Genomic DNA, 23,478 nt, shown 5'->3' on the forward strand with positions numbered 1-23,478 from the left:
GATGCATTCTAAAGAAGTGCACTGGCTAGAAAGATGGGGAAAAAAGTCCAGCCACTGCTTCTGACCACTGCTAACCTGTAGAGCAAAAGAGCGCACTTTTTCTTCTGTTTGTTGTGTGTTGGTCTGTGTGAGTCGGGCCTCGCAAGACTCTGGGTCACAGGGCTTGGGAGCACTGGCAGCATTTTTTCCCCGTCTGTACTCCAGAGATTTGTGTAATAAGTTCTAGAGATCCATGAATTACTATACAAAATCTAATAATACCTGGTCATCACATGTTTAAATTAATCTGCTATTCTAAAAACTTATGTGCTAGCTTAACTAGAAAATTTAAGGGAATTTATTTCATATCTATAATGAGGTGTAACATTTCACATTACGGAGGCAAAATTTGCAGTTAGGAAAATTGTGGGATGCTAGGACATCACTTTAGGACGTATCTGTCACGGGGCCATGAACGATACAGTGAGTTTGTCTGAGTAGGATGCTTTACTTGGAGGGAGGGATAGCAGGTGCTGACGGTGCTGTTATTGTTGTTACAGAGACGCAATAGCCAAGTTGTTCGACTTTACCTCCCCTGACTTTGATTCTACACGCCCCATCTCGTCCTTCTCCTTCTCCAGCCTCTCCCCCTCCTCCCAACAGCCCTCCTTCCCCCAAACTTCTTTTCAACCCATCCCTTTCCGTGCTCCGGCCCCTGTACCCTCCCCTGTCCCTATCTCTTCCCCTGTTGCCCAGCCCCACCCCGCCAGAATCCCGGCTGTTGGGAGTGTCAAGAAGCCTCGAGTCCAAACCCGGCCCAGGGCAACTTCCCAGGCTATTAGAAGCCGGACCCGTCCCTCCTTCCCTGCCCCTAACACACCCTCCCAATCACCTTTCACCCCCTCCAACTCCTTCCCATCCTCCCCCTTCTCTTCATCCGGTTCTCGTACTCCTAGCACAGCCCAGAATCGCGTGAGGTACGTTGAATGAGTATGATTAGGTTAAGCTCTCCTTCCTTACACAAACATCCTGACCCCGTCTCTTGGTGGAGGCGAGGAAGCCGCTGCATGGCTCACACTGCATGGCCTCTCACTATACGAGTAGGGCACTGCGAGGCGACAGTGCATAAGCAGCAGCGGTAGCAAAAACAACACGAGTAGAAAGTCCCAACACTTAATGCTTCTTTTGTTCATACAGTAGTCGTCTCATTATGGTAAAGAACTACATAACGTTCAGTATTCTCTTGTTTTCTTTTTCATTTTCTCTGTTTTTCTGTTCATCTGTCTTAGTAGATTAGTCAATTCTCTAAATATTCAAACAAAGATATAACAACACGTATGTATATGATGTAGGACAATGGAAAATGGTGACGTAGCTTACGTCTAATGTTTAACTACTAAATTCCTTGACCAAATCTGTCCAATCGGATCCCGAATCTTGTGTATCTGTCTGTTCGTCCGTCCGTGTCTTCGTCCACTTCCTTCCTTCATGTAAACTGTTTTCCTACAACATGTACACGTCCCGTCCTCCATATCTTCCCAACCCCATTCCTGACCCCTTCCTATCCTCAGAGTCCTCGAAAAAGAGAGTGTTTTATATTCGTTCATCCTCCACTACACTCCTTCTTCTAGTCATCATCGACAGTCTCCCTCTTCCTCCCTCCCTCCCATCCCTTACCCTTGTTCCCTCCTCCCATCCCTCACCCCCGACCACCGACCACCGACGAAACATCCGACAATTTCAATTATTTTACCTCGTCATTTTTATCAAGCAACCAAAACAAGACAAGAAGATGGACAAGAAGTCGACACACAACAGGAACAAAACCAACGGCTCCGACTACGACTTCCATTTTGTCTTTGTTCCTCTGTGAAAACTCAACAACAACAGCTATTAACAGTGTGCTAATTCTCCCTTCTTCTGCATGAATTATAAAAAAGTTAATGAATGAAGATGATTGGCATGTGTGTTCATAACTTATATTCTTAATGTTTGCAGCGTTTTGACTTTGCGACTGGATATGTATGTTTGTGAGAGAGAGACCTCATAAAGTGACGCAAAGCCAAATGTTTGTGACGTGTATTATACAAGTACTGTACAAGACGAAAAGTCACGTAACACAGACACTGACGAGTTACTTTTATTATTTTTGACATTAATGATTTATTTTTTACTACTTTTACGAGACTCCGTGCAAAATAGTGTGTTTCTTAAGCATGTGTGATGTCTGCCCGTGTCGTGTGCTGCCCTATCTTCCTCCTCCTCCTCCTCCTGTATTTCCACCACCCATCAAAATTTTCTTTCCTTTTTCCACCAATTCTTCTTCCTAATTAATGTTTTTCCATCCACCACTTCCTGCCTCCGAATCTTCAGCCTGCCTCTCCTTTTCTCTCGTAACCTTCATCCGTGTCTCAAATATCAATTCTTTACTTCTCAGTCAACCTCTCCCTCTTCACCATCTTCACTCTCATCCCTCCTCCTCCTCCTCCCCAAGGGCAGCACGATATGAAGTGAAGCATGACAGACAATCTTCACTGACAGAAAGATGTGTTCATGCAAGATGATGATGCTATATAAATACAAAGACATAACGTGTAAAAAAAAATAATAATAATAATGGCTGCATGGGGCTACTGGGCTAAAATATTCTCTTATCTTATTGTTGTCAGGTTTCTCTTGCTGTGTATAGATGATTTTTTTTTTTGTTGTTGTTGTTATTTTGTATATTTAAATGTGTGTGTTCGAGTGTTCTACTGCGCTATTCACCACTTGGTCTGAGAAAGATAACAACACAACAGACGTTAGCAACACAATACCCACAATACAAAGTTGTGTAAATACTCTTTGGTTAGCATTACATTTGCGAGTTGAGATGAGGAAAACAACACATTAAGCGTGCACAAGAAAATAATCGTCTATCGAAAATACATACGACACATTATAAGCGAAAGACAGATGACGATTATCTCAAATATATTCCACACATGTAGGGGATTGCACACTATGTCTTTATACACTACCTACTAACCTACATCACACACACACACACACACACACACACACACACACACACACACACACACACATGCGGACGTAAACTAATTTTCTTCTTTTTCTCTTCCCCTCCCTCGTCGTCATCGTGAACAGAAGTCCTGCAAGATCTCCCTCTTCTAGTTTCAATCGCTCCCCCTCTCCCCCCCCCTCCTCCTCCTCCTCCTCTGCCAACACCCGTTCCTCCGCTCCTCCTCCAGGCCCTCCCGCCGTCGACAACAGCCAGCCCAAGAGGTTAGTCCAGTTTGTTCAGTATGTCAGTTTTCCTTTTTTCTCTTTAGTACAGAGATTCAAAATTATTATAAGCTTTCACACTTCAGGGGTTTTTTTTATCCTCTTTCTTTTTCTTAACTCATCCATGGAGTAAATTTCCTTGGTTCATTAGAATTCAGAGTACTTTAAGTTAATGTAAATATATTAATGCACAACTAGAGTATACTTTAAGTTAATGTAAATATATTAATGCACAACCAGAGTATTACGAAATGTTTTAACCCATTTTTACGTTGGAAAGTTATAATAACAGTAAAAAGATGAATAAAAGAATGTATAGCAAATGTGACTACTACTCTTAACAGCATTATCTTTCAGGAGAGGGAAGTATATTACTACTAACTTAAACTAGTGAATATAAACACCCTTTTAAAAATGCTCTAAAAAGATAAGCACTTAAGCAAATATTCCCAGACGTGAATACTTAAATTTCACTCCATTAATTGGCGTTGTAATGCACGTGAGCGCCGGGCCTGCACGGGTGGGCGTGTCTCCCTCGCTCTGACCAGCCAATCAGGCGGCAGGACGACCGAGACACACCCATGCGTGCAGCCAATCAATGCCTTGCTTGGCCCACACCTGAAGCCCATCAAGCTCGTAAACCAAAACATTCGCTCACCAAAACAAAACAAAAAGCATGATTGTCCGTGAAAATTTAATCCAGCATTTTTCTTCTGATGTGTTCTGTGTTTTGTGTGTACGTATGTGTGTTTATTTTCCAGCTATGTAAAAATAATCAGTTGTGCCTTTATAAAACCCTTCCTGGCCTTTCCCTGTACATCGTAGGCTTCCTGGGTGCTTCAAGGACTGTAAATTGATTGACCTAAAGGAAAATAACCCGCTCGTTCATGTTCACTTCCGTTGTCCCAGCCGTGGTGAGGTGTCTGTGTCTGTCTGTCTGATCGTCTGGTTGTGTGTGTGTTTGTATGTCCGTGTGTGTGTACAAACCAACTGCATTTGTAGCCCTAAAACTGTATGCGCCTTTGAACGTGTGTTTGTTTGTATATGAATGTGTGTTTTAACAGCGCTCGCTCCTTCCTCATCTGCGTCCCTGCCCATTCCGTGTCCTCCCTCCCTCAATTCCTCTCTTATGTCTGACAATGCTGTATAAATTTTGTAAAACGCTTCGCTGAGTTGTCTTTACTCTCTCCTTTATTTCCTCGCTGTATACATAGTCGCTGTATACATTAAAGCAAACTCCTAAGGAAGATAAATACGTGGCTTCCATCTCTCAATTAAGCCTCCTGCCAGTTTACTTTTTATATTAACTTATCCCTAAAGTCCCCCTTTTTTCTCGTCTTCCTCCGCCTTTATCTCCGTGGACTACCTTCCTGCTTCCTTTGAATCCCACGTTCCTTGGTTTCTCTGTTGGATGTCATTTTAATTGGTTAGTTCATTCGTATTATAGCCATTTCTTGTTATGTGTTTCCTCGCTAAAAATTGCGATTACGAGTTCTTCTGCGACATTCAAGTATCATATTTACTTGAAACATCCACCTGACTGATTTAATGTATTCACTATGCTTTTTCCTCGACTGTTAGGTCATCCTTTTAGTCTTGTAGTTTCATTATTGTATTTACAGCTTTCAATTTTTAGTTCAGCATATTAAAACTCACAGTAACATGTCCCAAGATTTCTGTTGTCGATGTCTCCGGCATAACACTGCTTACGAAAGTATTCTTAAAACACCACGGACTCCTACGGGTTAAACTTCTTTGAATGATTCTGTCAACGTGCTCTTCCTTGTCTGTCATGATTCTGATGTACAAAAAACGACATTTGACACCTCCTCACAAAGCCTTAGTAAAAAGACGTGTCTGGTTGATGCAGAAAAATCGTCATAAGGTATAAACAGCAATACACTTTTACTCACATATCCCTTCCGTCCTCTGTCACTCCGTTTAGTATACATTTATGAATTAGAGAGTTTGTTTTAGCTTAGTGTAGACGAGCAGATGACTGTGTGTGTGTGTGTGTGTGTGTGTGTGTGTGTGTGTGTGTGTGTGTGTGTGTGTGTGTGTGTGTGTGTGTGTGTGTGTGTGTGTGTGTGTGTGTGTGTGTGTGTGTGTGTGTGTGTGTGTGTGTGTGTTAGCTAGCCTAGTCCCCCGTGTCTCAGTGTCTCCTGGGTCTTGGTTACAGAAATAGACGCCCCACCCTCAAGCCGGTCTCTGTACTCGCGCCCTCCGCCCCCTCCGTTTCCATCGATATTTGGCGATACCCCCCGAGGAGGTAAACAAAAAAACAAACAAATATACAAAAGTAATCACAATAATAATAATCACAACAACAATAATATTAAACACGGTAAAGTTTCCTTGCCATCCACCTCCCCCCCACCCCCCCTCCTCACTCTCATCCCCCCAGCACCCAACACCCACCCTGCCCGCCACATAGCTACTGAAGGCACTCTCTCCCCCTCACCTTTCCTACCACATTCTCCCTATTAGTCTCAACCCGCTTCAAGAGTTAGCTGGGTAGATTAGTAGAGTTTAGTGCGTGTTGCTAGTGTCTCCTTTTGCTTCTCCTTATCTCCCCTCTCTCGCCCCTTTCCTCCCACCATGCCACCCAACCTCAGCATCCCACTTATCCCATGCCTCTTCAACATCTGTTCTTTACTCCCATTGTCAGTGACTGTCTTCATTTCCAGCTCTCTCCTCCTCTCCCTCCTATCCTCGTTCACATCCTCCCTACCTCCCGCTCGTTATTCCTTCTTTCTTCCTTTTTTACCCTCACTCCCTTCTTGCTTCTTCCTTTTCATTCCCTCCGTCCCTCCCTCCCTTCCTCCCTCCATCAGTACCGTCTTTGCTCTCCTGCTTGGCTTGTAGTTCCTAATCGGCATAATCCTGCTGGACCTACTACGACCATAATAGCTGCTGTGATTTATACTAATAGTTACTATACTACTGCTATCACTACTACTACTACTACTACTACTACTACTACTACTACTATTTCCACCACTACTAACACCACAGCCACCGCCACTATCGCTGATCCCAAAGCCACTAACACCATCAATAAAAACGGCCCCTGTCTATCGATGGAAATTAGTAATAACAATTGAATAATAATACGGATGTCAAACCTAGAACACTTAATTACGGATAATCCTTTTGGCGTCTTTTTCTTAGTTTGTCTGTGCATGTTTTCCACACACACGTAATAAGCTCATGATAAAAACACTAATCAACTCGCGGAAACTTAAAAGAAAAAAATCTATCAAGTTCATACACAGTTGCTGAAGTGAGTATAGGTTACAGTGAAAGGTGGTGGTGGTGGTGATTCTAGTGGCGGTGGTGATGAATGGATGTGGTTGTAGTGAATGACTGTGGTGGTGGTGGTGGTGATGATGGTGAAGGTCGTGGTGATGTTGCATGTTGTCAGGTGTGGATTCATTAACTTTCACAGGTGTATGACAATGACAGTGACTACGACAGTGCAACACGGTGACATAGGGAAGATGGCACGGACACAATTGAGGGTACCGACTTGCCGTGTTGTAATAGGAGCAACTGAAACATAATACTCGACATGATACTCAACTTACGCACTACGATTCGAGGCAGCGACTGACGGTTGATTGAAATGACTTACGATAATAAGACATGCGACGACACCTGCGAAATGAGACATAGTGACTTGAGGGACAATTAAGGAACGGGGCTTACATAGGCGAGAGGTTCATGACTGACTTACGGTGAGCTACAGAGGTAATGGTGGTGTGACTTTTGATTCGACAATGAGAAGCGTAAGGCAACTGATTCACTGACTAAATTGCGGGGCTGACGGTGGACGAGACAGAGGCTGGAGCTTGACACGAAGGGAAAGAGACAGTGGCAAAGACTTGGTTGAGTGTTAGGTTACTGACGCCTGACTAACGCTGCATGATAGAAAATAATGGTAATATCAATAAAAGTAATGACAAAAGTAATAACAGACATAAAAATAATAAAATAATGAAATAATAATAATGAAATAATAATAATAATAATAATAATAATAATAATAATAATAATAATAATAATAATAATAATAATAATAATAATAATAATAATAATAATAATAATAATAATAATAAAATAATAATAATAATAATAACAATAATAAAATAATTATGCTAACAATAAAGATAATGATAATAAAAAAATATAATAATAATAATAATAATAATAATAATAATAATAATAATAATAATAATAATAATAATAATAATAATAATAATAATAATAATAATAGCAACAATAATAATGATAATAATAATATAACTAAACTAACTACTACTACTACTACTACTACAACTAATACTACTACAACAACTACTACTACTACTACTACTACTACTACTACTACTACTACTACTACTACAACTACTACTACTACTACTACTATCTCATCACTCACTCCCTCGTTCCCTTGCGCCCTCCCTCCAACTTCACTTCCACTCCCTCACTCCCTCACCTCGTCTCCCTCTGCCTCTCATAAGCTTGGCTCGTATTACTCCCTTGCTTGCCCCCCTTGTCCATACTCCCTGTTAACCCCGCTTGACCTAACTTTTTATCTACATACAATTCTGGGTACGTATCGTCTGGTGATTGTGACGGTGATTGTGGTGGTGGTGGTGGTGAATGTGGTGGGGATGATGGTGATCTTTTTTTTTTTCAAAGTTCTACATAACATATTTTTTGCTTTGTGGACCATTTTCTGAGTTTTCAAGACCTATACTCTATTCTTCTACGTGTTTCTTCTTTCTTTTTTATAATAACAACACGTCTAAAATATGTAATAATATCTCTTTGTGAGTTTTCATTTTGTTTTTTCGTGTTTTTTTTTTCTACTGCATCTCCAAACGCCTGCATTCTAAACTACTTTAATCTTCTAACGTGGGTTGGCTGCGGGTGTTACTTGACCAACGAAACATAACACAGATCATAACAGCATGCCCTCTCTCTCTCTCTCTAATACTTGTGAATATTACTGCTCTCACCCTAAATAGAATGTAAAGCCTAACACTATGTTTTGCTAGTCTACTTCGTATCTTAAGGTAGATAATTATATTTTCAATTCTTCTTTTTTGATGATTAAACTATATATTTCTCTATCTGACATTATTTATTTATTCATTTTCACTGATTCCTTCATTCTTTCAATCCATCTCTCTCTCTCTCTCTCTCTCTCTCTCTCTCTCTCTCTCTCTCTCTCTCTCTCTCTCTCTCTCTCTCTCTCTCTCTCTCTCTCTCTCTCTCTCTCTCTCTCTCTCTCTCTCTCTCTCTTTATCTATCTATCTCCCCCCGCCTTCCCCCTGGTCGCCCGTCTAACATGTACCCTACCCCGGGTGTCCTCAGGCCCCCTCCCACGCGCCCCACCCCCACCCCCGACACCAAGGCGACCAAGTGCGACCCTAAGGTGTGCCGCCTCCCCGACTGCTACTGCGGCGGCAAGGATATCCCAGGTAAGTCACTCCTTCCGGACCCGTTTTCTTTTTGTTGCTACGGGAATTTTTTTTCTTGTGATAATATGACGAGGTTCCTAGTTACCCAAGACTTTATAATGTTAGCGTACCATGAAGCATATTTTATTTAGCAACCTAAAAGTCTTAATATATAACTCAGGTGTAATTAACGTTTTAGAAGCACCTGATATAAAGGCTTCATTATTTTTTTATTATTATATAGAACAAACCCATTTAAAGGTTAGACTGTACCAAAAGAATAGGTAAGCGTAGTATTATTTCTTTAAAATTAATTAATTAAACTGGTTGGTGTGTGTTAATATGAAGATGTGGGTATTCATATATTTGTACGGTATAGATAATATATAATTCAATGCCTTGGTATTGTTTTGACGCTAAAGAGAAAGTATTAACTGTCAAGAGCTTACTTATCTTATAGCACTGAAGTAGATGAACAAATTTAATATTCTCTAAACATCAGTCACTTTAACAAGATCAAGATTTTATCAAAGACTTCAGTAACGTATAATTTAAAGCGTACGACAAATGGTGTTTTTATATTTCATCTTTTACTTAATCGTCATGCATATCAGAAGCTACCGGTAAAAGATAACCCGGTTGATTCCTTAATACAAAATATATGAGAGTCATTCACGTATTCCCTTCTCGTGCGTCAAGGCGCTAGGACGAATTAAGTGTCAAAAGTATACATTCATAGACGCACTAGATGTAGAGGTTTTATGTGTAGCTGCCTAGTGTGTGTTGTAGTACGTGTTTAGAAGCTTCCTGTGACTTGTCCGTGTCCGTGTGTGTGTGTGTGTGTGTGTGTGTGTGTGTGTGTGTGTGTGTGTGTGTGTGTGTAGCCTATATATCGTGGGCCTGTTTAATTGGTGTACACAAATAGATGCAGTTTGGACGCTTCTACAGCACTTTACCATTAGTGTGTGTGTGTGTGTGTGTGTGTGTGTGTGTGTGTGTGTGTGTGTGTGTGTGTGTGTGTGTGTGTGTGTGTGTGTGTGTGTGTGTGTGTGTGTGTGTGTGTGTGTGTGTGTGTGTGTGTGTGTGTGTGTGTGTGTGTGTGTACTCGGCCAGCTTTGCACGCCATCACATTTACACACACTCAAACGATGCAGTGTCACATCCAGTCAGCGTAGAGTGCACAGCTATAGCAACGATGACTACTAACTTAAAACAAAAAACGTAAAACAGGTGAAGGCTACTAAATCGACACCTTCACAAACACACACACAAGAAAAAAACGCCATCGGATCACTTCTTTAATTTCCCGGTTGCAATAATCTCAACACATACCCAGAGGAATAAAAATACACGCATAGAAAGGTGCATGTATATTGTGTCGTCTTTTGTCTCCGTCTGCGTATTTAATAACCTCATTTCCCCATCCTCCTCCACCTCCTCTATCCCCATTTTTCCTCTTCCAACCCGTACACCTCCAAGCAAAAACCTTACCATCCACCATTAAACATGCTGTCCCTTAATAAACTTCCCCAGTCTCCTATCCACTCAAACCAGAACGAAATAATACCCCCATATCCTCTTCGCCTCGACCCTCGTCCCAAAGTAAACGGGACTGTCTCAAGATTCATAGACAGGTCAGTCACACCCCACGGCAGTACAGATTCAGAGTCAGAGACGGCATCTATAGACTTGTCTCCTGTCAGTGTGAGCATGTGGCTGACCTGTCGTTATGGATCTTAAGACTGTCTGTAAGCCCTTAACACCCTAGCCCTCTTCGATCCCTTAAACACCCCATGCACAATCCCATAACATTCACTCCCAGGCAGAACACAGGATAACCTTCCCCCGCCACATTTATACAACAGGTGGACTTTCCCCCGTGGAGGTTCCCCAGCTAGTCCTCCTCACATTTGACGACGCTGTAAACGACCTCAACAAAGGGCTCTACAATGATCTCTTCCACGTGGGTCGCAAGAACCCCAACGGCTGCCCCATCGCCTCCACCATGTACGTCAGCCACGAGTGGACTGACTACTCCCAAGTGCAGGACCTCTACGCCGAAGGACACGAAATAGCCTCCCACTCCGTGTCGTAAGTATGAGCAGGAAGACGCGAAGGGGGAGAAGGAGGAAGAAACAAAAAGGCGAAACAACCGATGACCTCGCTCAAGTGTCTCCTCGACCTCCTGGACGAATTCAGGACAAACACACACACACACACACACAAACACACAAATTCCTGTTCCTGCTACTCTTTTTTTCTATTCGTTCTCCTGCATCTTAATTTCCTCCTCCTTGCGAGCGCAAGAGGAGCTGCATGTTGCATTGACAAGCTTCTTGGTGGCAATGATAGTGGTGATGGTGATTGTAGTTTGGCATTTGTTTAGCTTTCACTCACTATTACATGAGTGGAGTAAAGCAATTATTATTATCTGTATATAAACTAAACCCCGTGGCGGCAGAATTAGCTGCAAGAAGACCAAAGAAGAATCAGGCTTACAAACAAGGATGGTGAGGAGAAAGAAAGCAAAGCGTCGACTTCAGGAAATATCTCACACGCGAATTTTCCATTCTTTTCTGCAGTGATCCGTTTTCCTTACGTTATTCCATTTCAGAATATTTATCCTTCCACTAAAATACAATATTCCTAAGCTCATAAACATCCTCTTTCTCCCTCTCCCTCTTCTCCCTCTACTTCAACTGCCTGCTCCTTCGATCTCCCCATCTGCCTGCTCGTCTGCCTACTTCAATACGTGTGTGCCTGCCTGTGTGTCTCCCTGCCTGCCTCTCTGCCTGCCTGTTATGCCTCTGTTCGAACCCGTCCGTGGTGCAGCTGGTCTGAGCCCCGCCGAGACACCCCAGCTCGTGCTCCTCACCTTTGACGACTCCGTGAACGACCTCAACAAGGACCTGTACGTGGACCTGTTCGAGAAGGGTCGCGTTAACCCCAACGGCTGCCCCATCCTGTCCACCATGTATGTGAGTCACGAGTGGACCGATTACTCGCAGGTGCAGAACCTTTACGCCGAAGGGCACGAAATCGCTTCTCACAGCATCACGTAAGTTGTCTGTTTGTCTCTGTCTGTGTCTGTCTGTCTCTTCGTCCGTTTGATGGTCTGTTAGTCTTTCGATCTCTTTAGTGGCTTTTCTACTTGTGATTTGTCCCTTTCCCCTATTTCTCTCTGTTTGTCCCGATTTCCTGTTTATCCTGTCGTTTATTTCTAAGTGGGTGTGTTGCATGAATTCTTAGATATACTTGTATTGCATCGTTCAGCTCTGTGCATAATGTTATTGCTACCCCTTCCTCTCTGTATATATCCTAAAATTCCAAGCCCAGTCTTTATCCTAAGCAAAAGTAGTACTTAATATAGGAGCTACAGGGTATTTATTATTTTTTTACTAATCTGTTAAATCAACCCAGCTTCTTTTTAATTATTTTTTTCGTTTGATATAAACCTTTCAAGCTTCTTATTTACCTGTTCGAAATTAAAATGTATATATGTAGACGCTAGCTACCTTTTTTTCAGCATTTTATTGCATCATGTCTCTCTACCTGTTTATTTATCTATCCACCTACATATCTACCTCTGCATGACACCTAGCATCTCTGTCTACCTCTCGCTACACTGTACCCTCTGCCACGTAACGCCTGTGTGGCAAGCCCTTCACACCTGTTCTCACACGCCTCAGACTGACACCAAACACCTGAACTCCACAGAAAAGCCTTAACATATATTACGAGCCGAGACACTGTAATGATACTGCACATGTACTTCTTACAGTATATTTTGAGCTCATGGTTCACCCAGATTCAAGTACATGCAAAACATAACCATATATATTTTTTTTCGCTGCGTTATTTTATATACCCTGGATTTTAATACATACATTTACCTTTTTTTTCAAACTCTTTACAGACAATACAATGGGGTAGTTTAGTTATTCGTTAGAAAAATTAGTTGGCATATTGTCATCCATTTTTTTTTCAAGAGTATGAACTTCGTATTTTATTAGTACGCATTTTCATTTTGCTTCCGAAGTCTTTCGTAAAAGTAACAAGCTGCATGCATCCACTTCTATTCTGAACATAAAAAAAGTAAAACAATTCATAAAATGTGACACTTTTAGCTACAACAAATTTCATAACGTGAATTATTTTACATTACAATAGTGAATTATTCTTACTATTATTAACTCTATATATATCACCACCACCATCATAACCATAATGGCCATTAAGTCAATTTATCAACAACATTCCTCACTCGCTCCTCACTACCATAATACTATCTTCATCGGCTGTCTTCACACTTCACCCCCAGACTCAAATCACCCATCACTTTCACCACCAACACCACTACCACCACCACCCTTTCCTTACCCTCCCTTTAGTTCACCCCAACACATCACGTTTCTCCTCCCGCACCCCCTTTCTCTCTCTCTCTCTCCCCTTCCCCGTGCCTAACCCGCCCCTCCACCCTCACCCCCACAGCCATAGTTTCGGTGAGCAGTTCTCCACCAGCAAATGGGCCAAGGAGATCGCTGGCCAGAGGGAGATCCTGTCAGCGTACGGCGGGGTGAAGATGGAGGACGTGAGGGGCATGAGGGCTCCCTTCCTTGCTGTAAGTGTGCCCTTTGTTTGCCTTAGGAGACGAAGATTGAGATTAGAATTACGTCATTTGATTATATTAGCGTTTGAATTCATCGCCTGTAGTATTTCTGTTGCTTCTTTGTATGAGTCCATATAAGATCCTCCTCCTCATCATCATCATCATCATCCTTCTACTATTCCTACCATTTCTCTACCATATTCCCTTCTTTGTTCTCATCCATCCACATCTTCTAAGTTCTTACCCCTCATCTCAACCTATTGTTTTGGTACATATTTTACTTTCAACTCCTTTTTTTCCGCAACCGCTATCTCATCCTCCATCTTTCCCTTTATAATCATCTCTACCAGCATCCCCGTCCTAGTCCACATCCCCTTCTTTATTATAAACTCCCCTTTTCCTTCTCAATACCTTCATCCCCATCCTCCCTCTCGCACCCTTCATCTCACCTGCCCACGTGTTCCTCAGGTGGGCGGCAACAAGATGTACAGGATGTTGCACGAGCAGAACTTCACCTACGACTCGTCCATGCCCGTGTACGAGAACACCCCCCCGAGCTGGCCTTACACCCTCGACTACAGGATCTTCCACGACTGCATGATCCCGCCCTGCCCCACCAACTCCTACCCGGGTGTGTATACGTGAGGATTTGGTGGAATGAGTGAAAGATGGGGAGAAAGGGAGTGTGTTTCTGTGGGTGAAGGGGAAGTGTGTGTGTGAGAGGGGTTGTGTGTGGAGAGGTGTTTGTGTGTGTGTGCGTCCTCCTCTTCCTCTTCCTCCTCTTTCTGCACATCCTCCCTTCTTCCTCCTTCTCATGTCCCCTTCCTTCTTCCCTATTAAGGTCTGTGGCAGGTGCCGATGGTGATGTGGCAGGACCTGAAGGGCGGCCGTTGCTCCATGGGCGACGCCTGCACCACCCCCGCCGACGCCGAGGGTGTCTACAAAATGCTCATCAAGAACTTCGAGCGTCACTACACGTCTAACAGGTACGAGAGAGACAGACTTAATCGGCTAACTTGAATGCAAATGCGTGTAGATGTAAAGAAGTGCGGGTGTGAGTGCGTGTGTGAGGTTGGAGATAAAAAATGAAAGATGAAATGGAAAATAATAAGAAAGATAATGTGATTGTTAGGCAAGAAAGCGAGAAGAAAAAGGGAGTGATTGCATTAGGAGTAGGTAAGATCATAAACTAATAATACATGTAGCAGAGACTGGTGAGTGTGTGAAGGGAGGGTTAAGGGAGTACGGAAGTGACGGATGAATAAAATATGGAAAGGGCGGTAATGTAAAAGCACTGGGGGAGAATATGAGGAAAACAAAAAGGTAAAGGGCAAGTATAAGAGAAAAGATGAGTGAGAAAACATGGTGAGGAAGGAAAATGGTGAAGATGGGGAATCACTCTACACCCACAGCATGTAAGGAGTCTCGATCGACCGTAGGCCACACTAAACAATCCTATCACCCCATCACCTCTCTACCCAAAGCCCCAGGTCATATCCCTTCTCTTCCTTCTCTCCTACAGAGCTCCCTTCGGCCTCTTCTACCACGCGGCCTGGTTCACCACGCCGCACCACAAGGAGGGCTTCATCGCCTTCCTTGACACCATCACCGCCATGGACGACGTGTGGCTCGTCACCAACTGGCAGTCGCTGCAGTGGATGAGGGACCCCACGCCCCTCTCCCGCGTCAAGAGCTTCGGCCCCTTCCAGTGCAACTACTCGGTGGGTGCTGTGTGTGTGTGTGTGTGCGTGGGTGGGTGTGGGTGGAGGGGGGGGGGTATGTGTATGTGTGTGTGGTGGGAGGGGGGGGGAGGGTGAATGTGTGTGTGTGGGTGTGTGTGTGGGTGTGTGGGTGGGTGGGTGGGTGTGGGTGTGGGTGGGGGGTATATGTATGTGTGTGTGGTGGGAGGGGGGGAGGGTCAATGTGTGTGTGTGTGTGTGTGTGTGTGTGTGTGTGTGTGTGTGTGTGTTTACGTTTCACTGTACACCACTGCCTCACACCCTTTCCGTCGTCATAACACATCCATCCCCCAATCCTCCCCACGTTGAAACATAATATTATGTAGAAAAAAAATCACTTAAAATAATACAGAGAAAAAACTTCCATACACAACGTCCTCACCCACCAAACACGAACGCCAATGCACCAGAACCACCTTAACACCAACTCCCTTTCTCCCTCTCACAGGACCGCCAGAAGTGCACGAGCAAGAAGGTCTGCAACGTGTGGCACAAGGGCGGCGTGCGCTACATGAGGACGTGTCAGAATTGCCCCGAGTCTTATCCATGGACGGGCAACACTGGCGTCAGAAGTCCCCTTAACGACCCCTAGACTGTGTACCTCCCGCTCCGTCTCTTCCATCTTTAACTCTCCCCCCCCCCCCTTCCCCAATCATGTTACCTTATCCCCAACACTCCCTTTTACCACCGCAACAACCCCTCGTCCCTCTCTACCATCCCTCACCTTTGCTATGCCCCCTTTCTTAACCCCCTTTCCTCTTCATCTCTCCTGCTTCCTTTCCTACTCCATTATATATGTCTTTTTATCCGCACTCCACTTATCCTTCCCATCCCATACCCTCTACCCCATAACCATCCCCATTACTAACACTCATACATCCCTCCAGTTCCTATCCCCGTTCCCCTTTCTTCCTCTCTTCCTTCCCATTACACCCCACCCCCCCAACCCCCGAGACTGTGATGTAAACTTGTGTCTGTCCGTAAACCAAGCTAAATAAAGGAACAATTATAAAAAAATTAAAAAATCACGTTAAGCAAGACGTTGATGAGAAAAGTATCATCTTCGTTTTGCTGCATTGAAGATTTTTCTGCCCGAGACCTTTCCTTTTTGCAACACAATCTGAGTTTGCTGCATCAGTTCATTACATATATTAGTCTATAGGAATTAGATATATACTAGATGAGTACTGTTTTTCTTATGTATGCATTTCCGGAGGTGAAGTGGAGGAAAACAAATTACTGCATTCATGTGTGTGTGTGTGTGTGTGTGTGTGTGTGTGTGTGTGTGTGTGTGTGTGTGTGTGTGTGTGTTTAGGCTCTCCTCCCCCGCACTCTTTCTCCCTCCTTTCCACAAACAAGACGGACATGGATGAACAACAAAGAACAAAATCAAGTCAACACACGGAACAAGAAAACGTAAACAAAGATGTGAAAGAGTAAACAGACTGCCAAACAAGCAAGCAAACAAACAATGGTGCAGGTGGCGCCCGAAATTCTTGATTGAAAAACAAAATTAATACACAAAATAAATTATTACGCAATACTTTATCTGCTGCCACATCGGACACACTACTGTAACTAATGTAGCAGCATCCTTCTGTTCGTCACCTTATGAACCATATTATGATGTAGATATGTAAATAGAATCTCCTATCTCTCTCTTTCTCTGCTTCTCTCTTCCGACTCTCTCCCTCTTCTTTCTCCTCGTTCTCCCTCTCTCCTCTCCTTCCCTTAGTGCATGTTCGCTAAATCTGTTCGTCTTCCATTTGAGAAAGAGTAGATTGCTAGGAACAGGCATGTCGCTTACTGTCCATTTACTCTGTCTCAGTATGTTGCTGGCCACTGTCAACTTCTTTATATGGATACAACTTCATTATCTGTTTTGGTTCTAGTTAAATCCATTCAACCAGTGCAATAATGACAAATATGATAATAAACTAATTGTCAGTCCATTACATAAGTCGTTTCTATCTTTCAATTGATCCCTAGAGTCGTGCCATCTTAACTGGTGACACACAAACACACACACACACACACACAGACACACACATTGGATGGCTGTGACTGCATCGAGAAAACCAACGCTTCCCTCCCATCCTCCACGAAGCAGCTGCGTGTGTCCCCAGGCGGGAAACACTCACTACCTTCACTAGAATGTTGTTGCGTGTTAGTTTGAGGTGAAAAAATATACATAAACCTAAAGCTGACTGTCTATAGCCGCCTTTTATCCTATCTAGAGACTTTAGTGCATAGCTATTAGAAAAGCTACCTGCTCACTCGCTCCTTTCACTAACAATGACTGAAGGTGATATAATCTGACCCTGAACAGTAGACACATGCACTCAGTAACAGTAATAATTGAGAGTAGTAACGTCCGTTCTCTCGTGACGGACGAAGCTCTGAAGTGTTCGAACTTCTGTCGACAAGTTTTATTATCGGCAGAACACTTACACAGCACGGCCAAGACTACGTAATTAACAGCTCCATTAGAAGCTTATTTATGGAAAACGAGGTAGTTAGCTTCTTATCTGCACCACCAGTGCCACAAACAGGGGGTCTAGATGGCTGCTCTAGATTTCTTGGCCACAGACACGCACCTCATTCTTAAATTATGTACGTGTAGGTTCTTTCCTCAATACAGTAGTCACCCTTTAAAACATTTGCATGAGTTTACATTTTCTCCACGGTATTTTCCCTTCCTTGACATTAGTTTCCTATGACCCCGCTAATCATCACTTTCTTTGGCTATTCCGCACATCCTTATCCTTCCTCCATCCATAGTATTTTCTTTAGTTCCTCTCGTGTTATTATTTGTTCCGTTTCTGCTTCAAACCATCTGTGTGACCAACGCGGAGGCTATACAGGAATAGGGGGCGACTATGCTATTTTGACTGCCTCGTCCCATGTGTAATCGCTACAAAACAATAAAAACTATGAGAACTATGAACTTTCCTTACCCACTGATGAAAGAAACAATAATATGTGGCTCTCACTGACGGAAAGGGTTAGTGATGGGACTGGTGGAGAGAAGAAATCTGACCCCCCCAAAATAAAAATAAATATTTATATCCCTGCCGAAGCCGGAGGTTATCCATCTCTTGTTGAAGATTTGTGTGTTCTTTCTCCAAAGTTCAGTCAACATGTCGTCAGTGTTATGCGAGTTTCATATCTGTAGATATCATAGTATTGGTTTTCACACTTACACCAATGTTTTATATTTTTCTTACTAAGAACATCCAGAACATGACACTGAAAATAAAACAATTAGTTAATATATATAATTATTTGGTTTAGGTTAAAATGATGAGTGATTGACAGAGTCATTTAAAAAAAAAACCTTATTTCAATTTGGAGAAGTAAACACTAATGGGGGCACATATTTAATGCTAAAATAATTCACTTCCATCAATAAAACACTTCGAAAAATTACTCGATATATCTCACATATGGTAATCATTCACTTTTAATTGGTTTGAGTCGAGAACACGGCATAATTTTGTTCACCCAAACGAGTCCATTGTTGTTTAGGCACTCCGTATTATCACTGATTTCAATATATCCTGATGCCGAAAATTAAGATCGCGACCTCTGACGTCATCCTAGGCTCGATCGTTCATTGGTTAATCAAGACTGCAGATACAATATAAAACAAAGTGATGCAATACCCAAAAGACATAAAACAATCATTCACAGCAGCAACACACAGTGAAAGTAATAACCTACTAATAAAACAGTAACCTAAATGCTGACAACCTGTGAATAACAAAGTCACAGGACCCAAGATGTAATCCCCCAAGACATGAGGCCATGGGGTGACAGGAAGATCAATGGAGAGGTGGATTGATAAGACTGAAAAATACATGAAAGTGGAACAGGAGAAGGGATGCTGACAACATTATAGGAGTTAATGGACAGAGAACTGGAGACTTATTTTATGCTGTGGCCATACACCCAAGGGAAGGAGATTGATTAGAATTATAGGAGTTAATGGATAGAGAGTTAGAGACTTATATTATATTGTTGCCTTACCCCCAAGGGAAGAAGATTAATTAGAATTATAAGAGTTAATGGATAGAGAATTGGAGACTTACATTATGCTGTGACCATACCCCCAAGGGAAGAAGATTAATTAGAGTTACAATTAGATGGATAGATACATAATCTTTAGCAAGGGGAGATATCAAATAAACACCTCAAATCCAAGACTGAGTAGTCAGTGTAAGACTTAAAGATGCATAGTCTATTTAAAGACATAAACTACTTTGGTGTATATTTATTTACAAAGTTAGTCATGCTTACCAGCAAATTTCACACTGCATGACTGCTCAGTATCTTGAAGTTTTCTAGTCAAAAGGTTGCTGTATTTGCACTGACCACAATGAATGTGGAAGACAATCTTCTGCCTGAAGATAGTGATGCTATCAAGCTCCTGGTACAGAATTGCTGCTGTAGGAAGTATCTGTAAAATCAATGCTGCAGACATTAGAGTACCTGAAAAACAAGCCAGAGGTTAGGGTCCTGGCAGTGCCTACCACCTAACCACACAAATGATGTTCTCTTTATTTACCTTGACACCATGCGGAGGTGTCGCTGCTGAGGTCCCCCGGAGCTGTCCCCCGACGAGGCATGCAAGGTACTCACCTGTGAACAATGACTGGGAGTGTTAGTCAATCATTCTAATATGTGCATCAGAAGTTAAAAGCAAATATGATTTTAATTTTAATTGACTCATAAAGAGATCCCCCATCCATGCTTTTTCAAGTGTAGTCTAGAGCATTTCCTGCAGTCCTCTGATCTTTATGCCATATTTATTTCTTCATATTCTCTCCTTAAACACTAATATACAATGTTTACATGTTTTCCATTCTTAGTTATTTCCCATTTTTTTCATATCTTTCAATAATAATTAAGCTTTTCAACCCTAATTAGAGCCTCACCTTACAGCCCAGATCATTGTTCCTGGATGTTCTTTCATATTTTTTGTCTCATGAAGACTACTGCCCCTCCTATTTGGTCATCCATTAACTCACTTTAAACAAAACTACTTCACTACAACAGGTAGGGATAAATCATTACCTATACAAAAGTTTGCATGATCAAAGAAAGGGAAGAAAAAAAGGAAGCTAAATAAAAAACGATTTACCATGAAGAAGCTCCCATATTAGGTGAAGTTAAATTAGTTGATAAACTAAATTTAGTTAAACGACTTGTTACTCAAATTAAAGGTAAAAAATTTGTTCACGAAATCCAACTAAAAAAATCTTTCACTGCAGGTCAGATAACATTTATTCAATATTGAAACAAACAGGAAAACTGCACTAGTAGATTTTTTTCTTAATTAAAGTTCAAGTTATGTTTATACACTTAAGGTTTCACTCTTCTGCCAAACAATTGCTCAAAATTCCCATAAACTGACCAATACTGAAAAGCTGAGTCAGCAGTTGTCCCTTTACTGCCAAGCCAGCCCCGCAGCCTCCACCACAGCGGGCCAGTCACCAGCCACTTGGGTCAGCTGAAAGCCACAAAATTCTGAATAATTATCTTACTTTCTGCCTCAATTTCAAAATGAGACATATCAAGGATGTTCTGTTGTGTACTGCTTGAATTTCTACTCTTGAAATTGTGGAACATTACCTCCTATTATAAAAAAGAGGAACCTAAAACTAATCTTTACCATATATCACATATTAGTTTATTTCATAAACCAGACCTAAATATATATTTTCACTTATTGCCAGTTGATCTGGGGTCCATCACATCAGTGCAGATATGATAAAAGCCATGATCCATGGGTTGTATGAGGTGCTCTCTGCCATGTGACAGATCGGTGCCATTCCTCTTGACTGCAACAATTACCGTGGCATTACACTGCTCAGTGTACCAGGCAAAGTATATACTCACTCATATGCTGCTGATACTAAATCAATCTCATTTGCTATACTTCAGAGACCTGAGCAATTCGGGTTCATGCCCAGCCAAGTCAACAATTGATGGGATCCTTATACTTTGCATCCTCGTGGAACACTGCATGAGTTTTGACACAGGCTACTCGCAGCCTATGTCAATGTCAAGAAGGCTTTTGACTCAGTGTATCGTGAGGCAGTCTGGGACTTTCTGTGGCTTTGTGGGATTCCTGCAAGGATTACTGACCTGATGACAGGCCTTTACTCTGAGATTGAGAGTGCTGTGAAGTATGGGGGAAGGCATTTCCAGCTTCTTCCCTGTTTATTCAGGAGTGAGGCAGGGGTGCATCCTTGCTCCATCAAATTTCAGCATATGCATGAACTGAGTATTAGGCATGGTTGTTTGTCAAAGTAATTGTCGAGAATCTGTTGGAGAAGACTCCTTATGGATGGGGCAAGTTAACTGATCCTGCCAGGAGAGACTTGGGATGGATAGGGTAGCTGCATGGGAGCTCTGGGAGCTCAGGGGTGATTACACCCAAACAGGAATAAAAAATTATATAAAATTGTCAAAACTCATCAGAAAATAACACTTTTGTAGCTACAGGGGGGCACGTACCCCGTAGAGAGTCCAATGCCCCCTCCTGGCCATGTTTTAATGCCCATTATTGATCTGATCTTAGAATAAATCCTAGTATCATTCTAAATGGCATAAGAATGCCCCTGAGTTCCATTTGTCAAGCGCCCTCCCAGGTGCCCCTCTTCTGATAGATAGATAGGCCTACCTACCTACACCACTGGAAAAGAAAACTGACTAAAGTGAGATTCATTTAGGCCCATATTCTATAGCATTTTGGGGCATTGGCTACACAGTTTTATTTGAAAAGGCTTTCATAGATTTTCTGGGTATTGCCAGATCAACTGCAGGCACTGGGGCACAGTAAAGGGGCACAGAATTCTCATAGGGGGCAAGCATCATGGGTAGTTTAAAGAGCCTTCATAGTGATAGTCTTACAAGGCTTTTGCACCATGAATGTGAAAAAAACTCATGAGAACCCGACTGATCTCCGTTGTGCCCTTTGGAAGTATTTGTTGTGGGACACGACCTACTGGACCTTACCTGGAAGATGATATTTACCTTCCAATGATTTTCTGAGAGGTTTAAGATAAGAAAACGTACATAACAATAAAGAGCACTTCGTGAGGTAGGAAGCAAGATATGGGGGCGTTAAATTAACCTAACCTTACCAATCTTGTTATCCTTCCCCTAAGATGTCTGACTATCTATCCTAACCTTCTCCCTCCAAAACCTGCCACACTACACTCAGCCAGCCTATGATATATGTAGCTGAAATGATCATTAAACATACTATTTAGGGTTAGAGTATGGGTATGGCTGTGAAACGCCACAATTTTCTCTTTACAACACTCCCACACGACCACAGCGTGTAACGAAACACACGATAAATTAATCTAGAAGAAGAAAGGTTTACCGGCGCTGGGGATCGAACCCGCGACCAGCGAGACGGGAAAGCCACTCCTTAACCAGTCTGCCAAAGAGATACCCCCCTCGCAGAGTGAGTTATGGGAGGCTAGCCCATCAGGCAAGTCGTTGCACTACACGGCTCCCCATTCCTATTTAGATTAATTTCTGTGTTGAGATTTCACATTTTCTATGAACTTCGGAGAGCATGGGCCATCACTCTACCTGCCACCCACTCGGGGTGACACAACAGAATCACAGGAGAGGATGCCCACCCACCCAAAAACTCCGAGTTCCCACAGGTCCCCCAAGATCGTTGAGAATCAGGGGATAGGCATAACATGAAAAGAGGCATAACTCGAAAAGTAGACATTTGCGACGGAAATGAGGTACTAAACCATGCAATTCATTACATTTATCACCAGAAAAACATTAACCACGTGACAAAATCGTTGGTTGGGTGAACCTGTAAATTGTCCGAACACAGACAGGAAGACATCACAGACTGGTCAAAACAGACAGGAAGACAGCACAGATAGAAGAACACAGACAGGAAGACAACACAGACAGGCCAAAACAGACAGGGAGATAGCACAGATAGAAAAACACAGACAGCAAGAGAGCCCGCCCTTACCTTCAACTCACAGCAATGGCGATTTCGGTGTCTCTCAGTCCTCGCAGTCTTTCCCCGCCATCATCTGCAGAGCGGCGGCCACGTGTTTTCTAGTCCCATATCATCAGTAAATGCGACAAACACTCCCTCGGGGCACCATTAACAAAAATTAGACACGGCACATAACACACCTTCCCGGATTCCTTCTTCTTCTCCCGACGCTTTGTATCGCTTCTTTTGTCTTTACACCTTGTACGTGCTATCCACTGATCGCTGTTATGTTATATTAGAGATGGTGCTATCCCTGAAGTACTAGCCTATTTATCTCTTTTCGTTTCCACAGCCCCCAAATAGGTAACTGTTTTAATCAAAGGATAGTTCTTATACCGTATAAAAGGA

At 42.6% G+C, this 23,478-nt stretch overlaps 1 protein-coding gene and 1 long non-coding RNA gene across 13 annotated transcripts in view; one reads left to right on the forward strand and one right to left on the reverse strand.

Annotated features, from left to right (window-relative positions):
- LOC127000003 (mucin-5AC-like) overlaps nucleotides 1-18,021 on the forward strand; it is a 153,287-nt gene extending 135,266 nt beyond the window's left edge. For 6 of the 12 annotated variants that reach the window (XM_050863367.1, XM_050863366.1, XM_050863371.1 and 3 more), the window contains 10 exons: nucleotides 540-956; nucleotides 3,127-3,264; nucleotides 5,444-5,533; nucleotides 8,647-8,753; nucleotides 11,565-11,790; nucleotides 13,224-13,353; nucleotides 13,810-13,972; nucleotides 14,183-14,327; nucleotides 14,864-15,062; nucleotides 15,529-18,021. In XM_050863367.1, the coding sequence (XP_050719324.1) occupies nucleotides 540-956; nucleotides 3,127-3,264; nucleotides 5,444-5,533; nucleotides 8,647-8,753; nucleotides 11,565-11,790; nucleotides 13,224-13,353; nucleotides 13,810-13,972; nucleotides 14,183-14,327; nucleotides 14,864-15,062; nucleotides 15,529-15,672 (1,759 nt within the window). In that variant the 3' untranslated portion in view covers nucleotides 15,673-18,021. Of the gene's footprint in view, nucleotides 1-539; nucleotides 957-3,126; nucleotides 3,265-5,443; nucleotides 5,534-8,646; nucleotides 8,754-10,597; nucleotides 10,824-11,564; nucleotides 11,791-13,223; nucleotides 13,354-13,809; nucleotides 13,973-14,182; nucleotides 14,328-14,863; nucleotides 15,063-15,528 lie in introns of all 12 variants that reach the window. The other 6 variants (XM_050863374.1, XM_050863375.1, XM_050863376.1 and 3 more) reach the window with 4 other exon arrangements.
- A 1,392-nt stretch (nucleotides 18,022-19,413) lies between these two features.
- On the reverse strand, nucleotides 19,414-23,244 carry LOC127000100 (uncharacterized). Its single transcript, XR_007753782.1, has 3 exons — nucleotides 23,101-23,244; nucleotides 20,497-20,592; nucleotides 19,414-19,721 (listed from the first exon to the last, which is right to left on the reverse strand). It is a non-coding gene; the product is annotated as an uncharacterized LOC127000100 (long non-coding RNA).
- Nucleotides 23,245-23,478: the final 234 nt, after the last annotated feature.

The sequence above is a fragment of the Eriocheir sinensis genome, chromosome 17 (genome assembly GCF_024679095.1).
Source record: "Eriocheir sinensis breed Jianghai 21 chromosome 17, ASM2467909v1, whole genome shotgun sequence".
NCBI classification, from domain to species: domain Eukaryota; kingdom Metazoa; phylum Arthropoda; class Malacostraca; order Decapoda; family Varunidae; genus Eriocheir; species Eriocheir sinensis.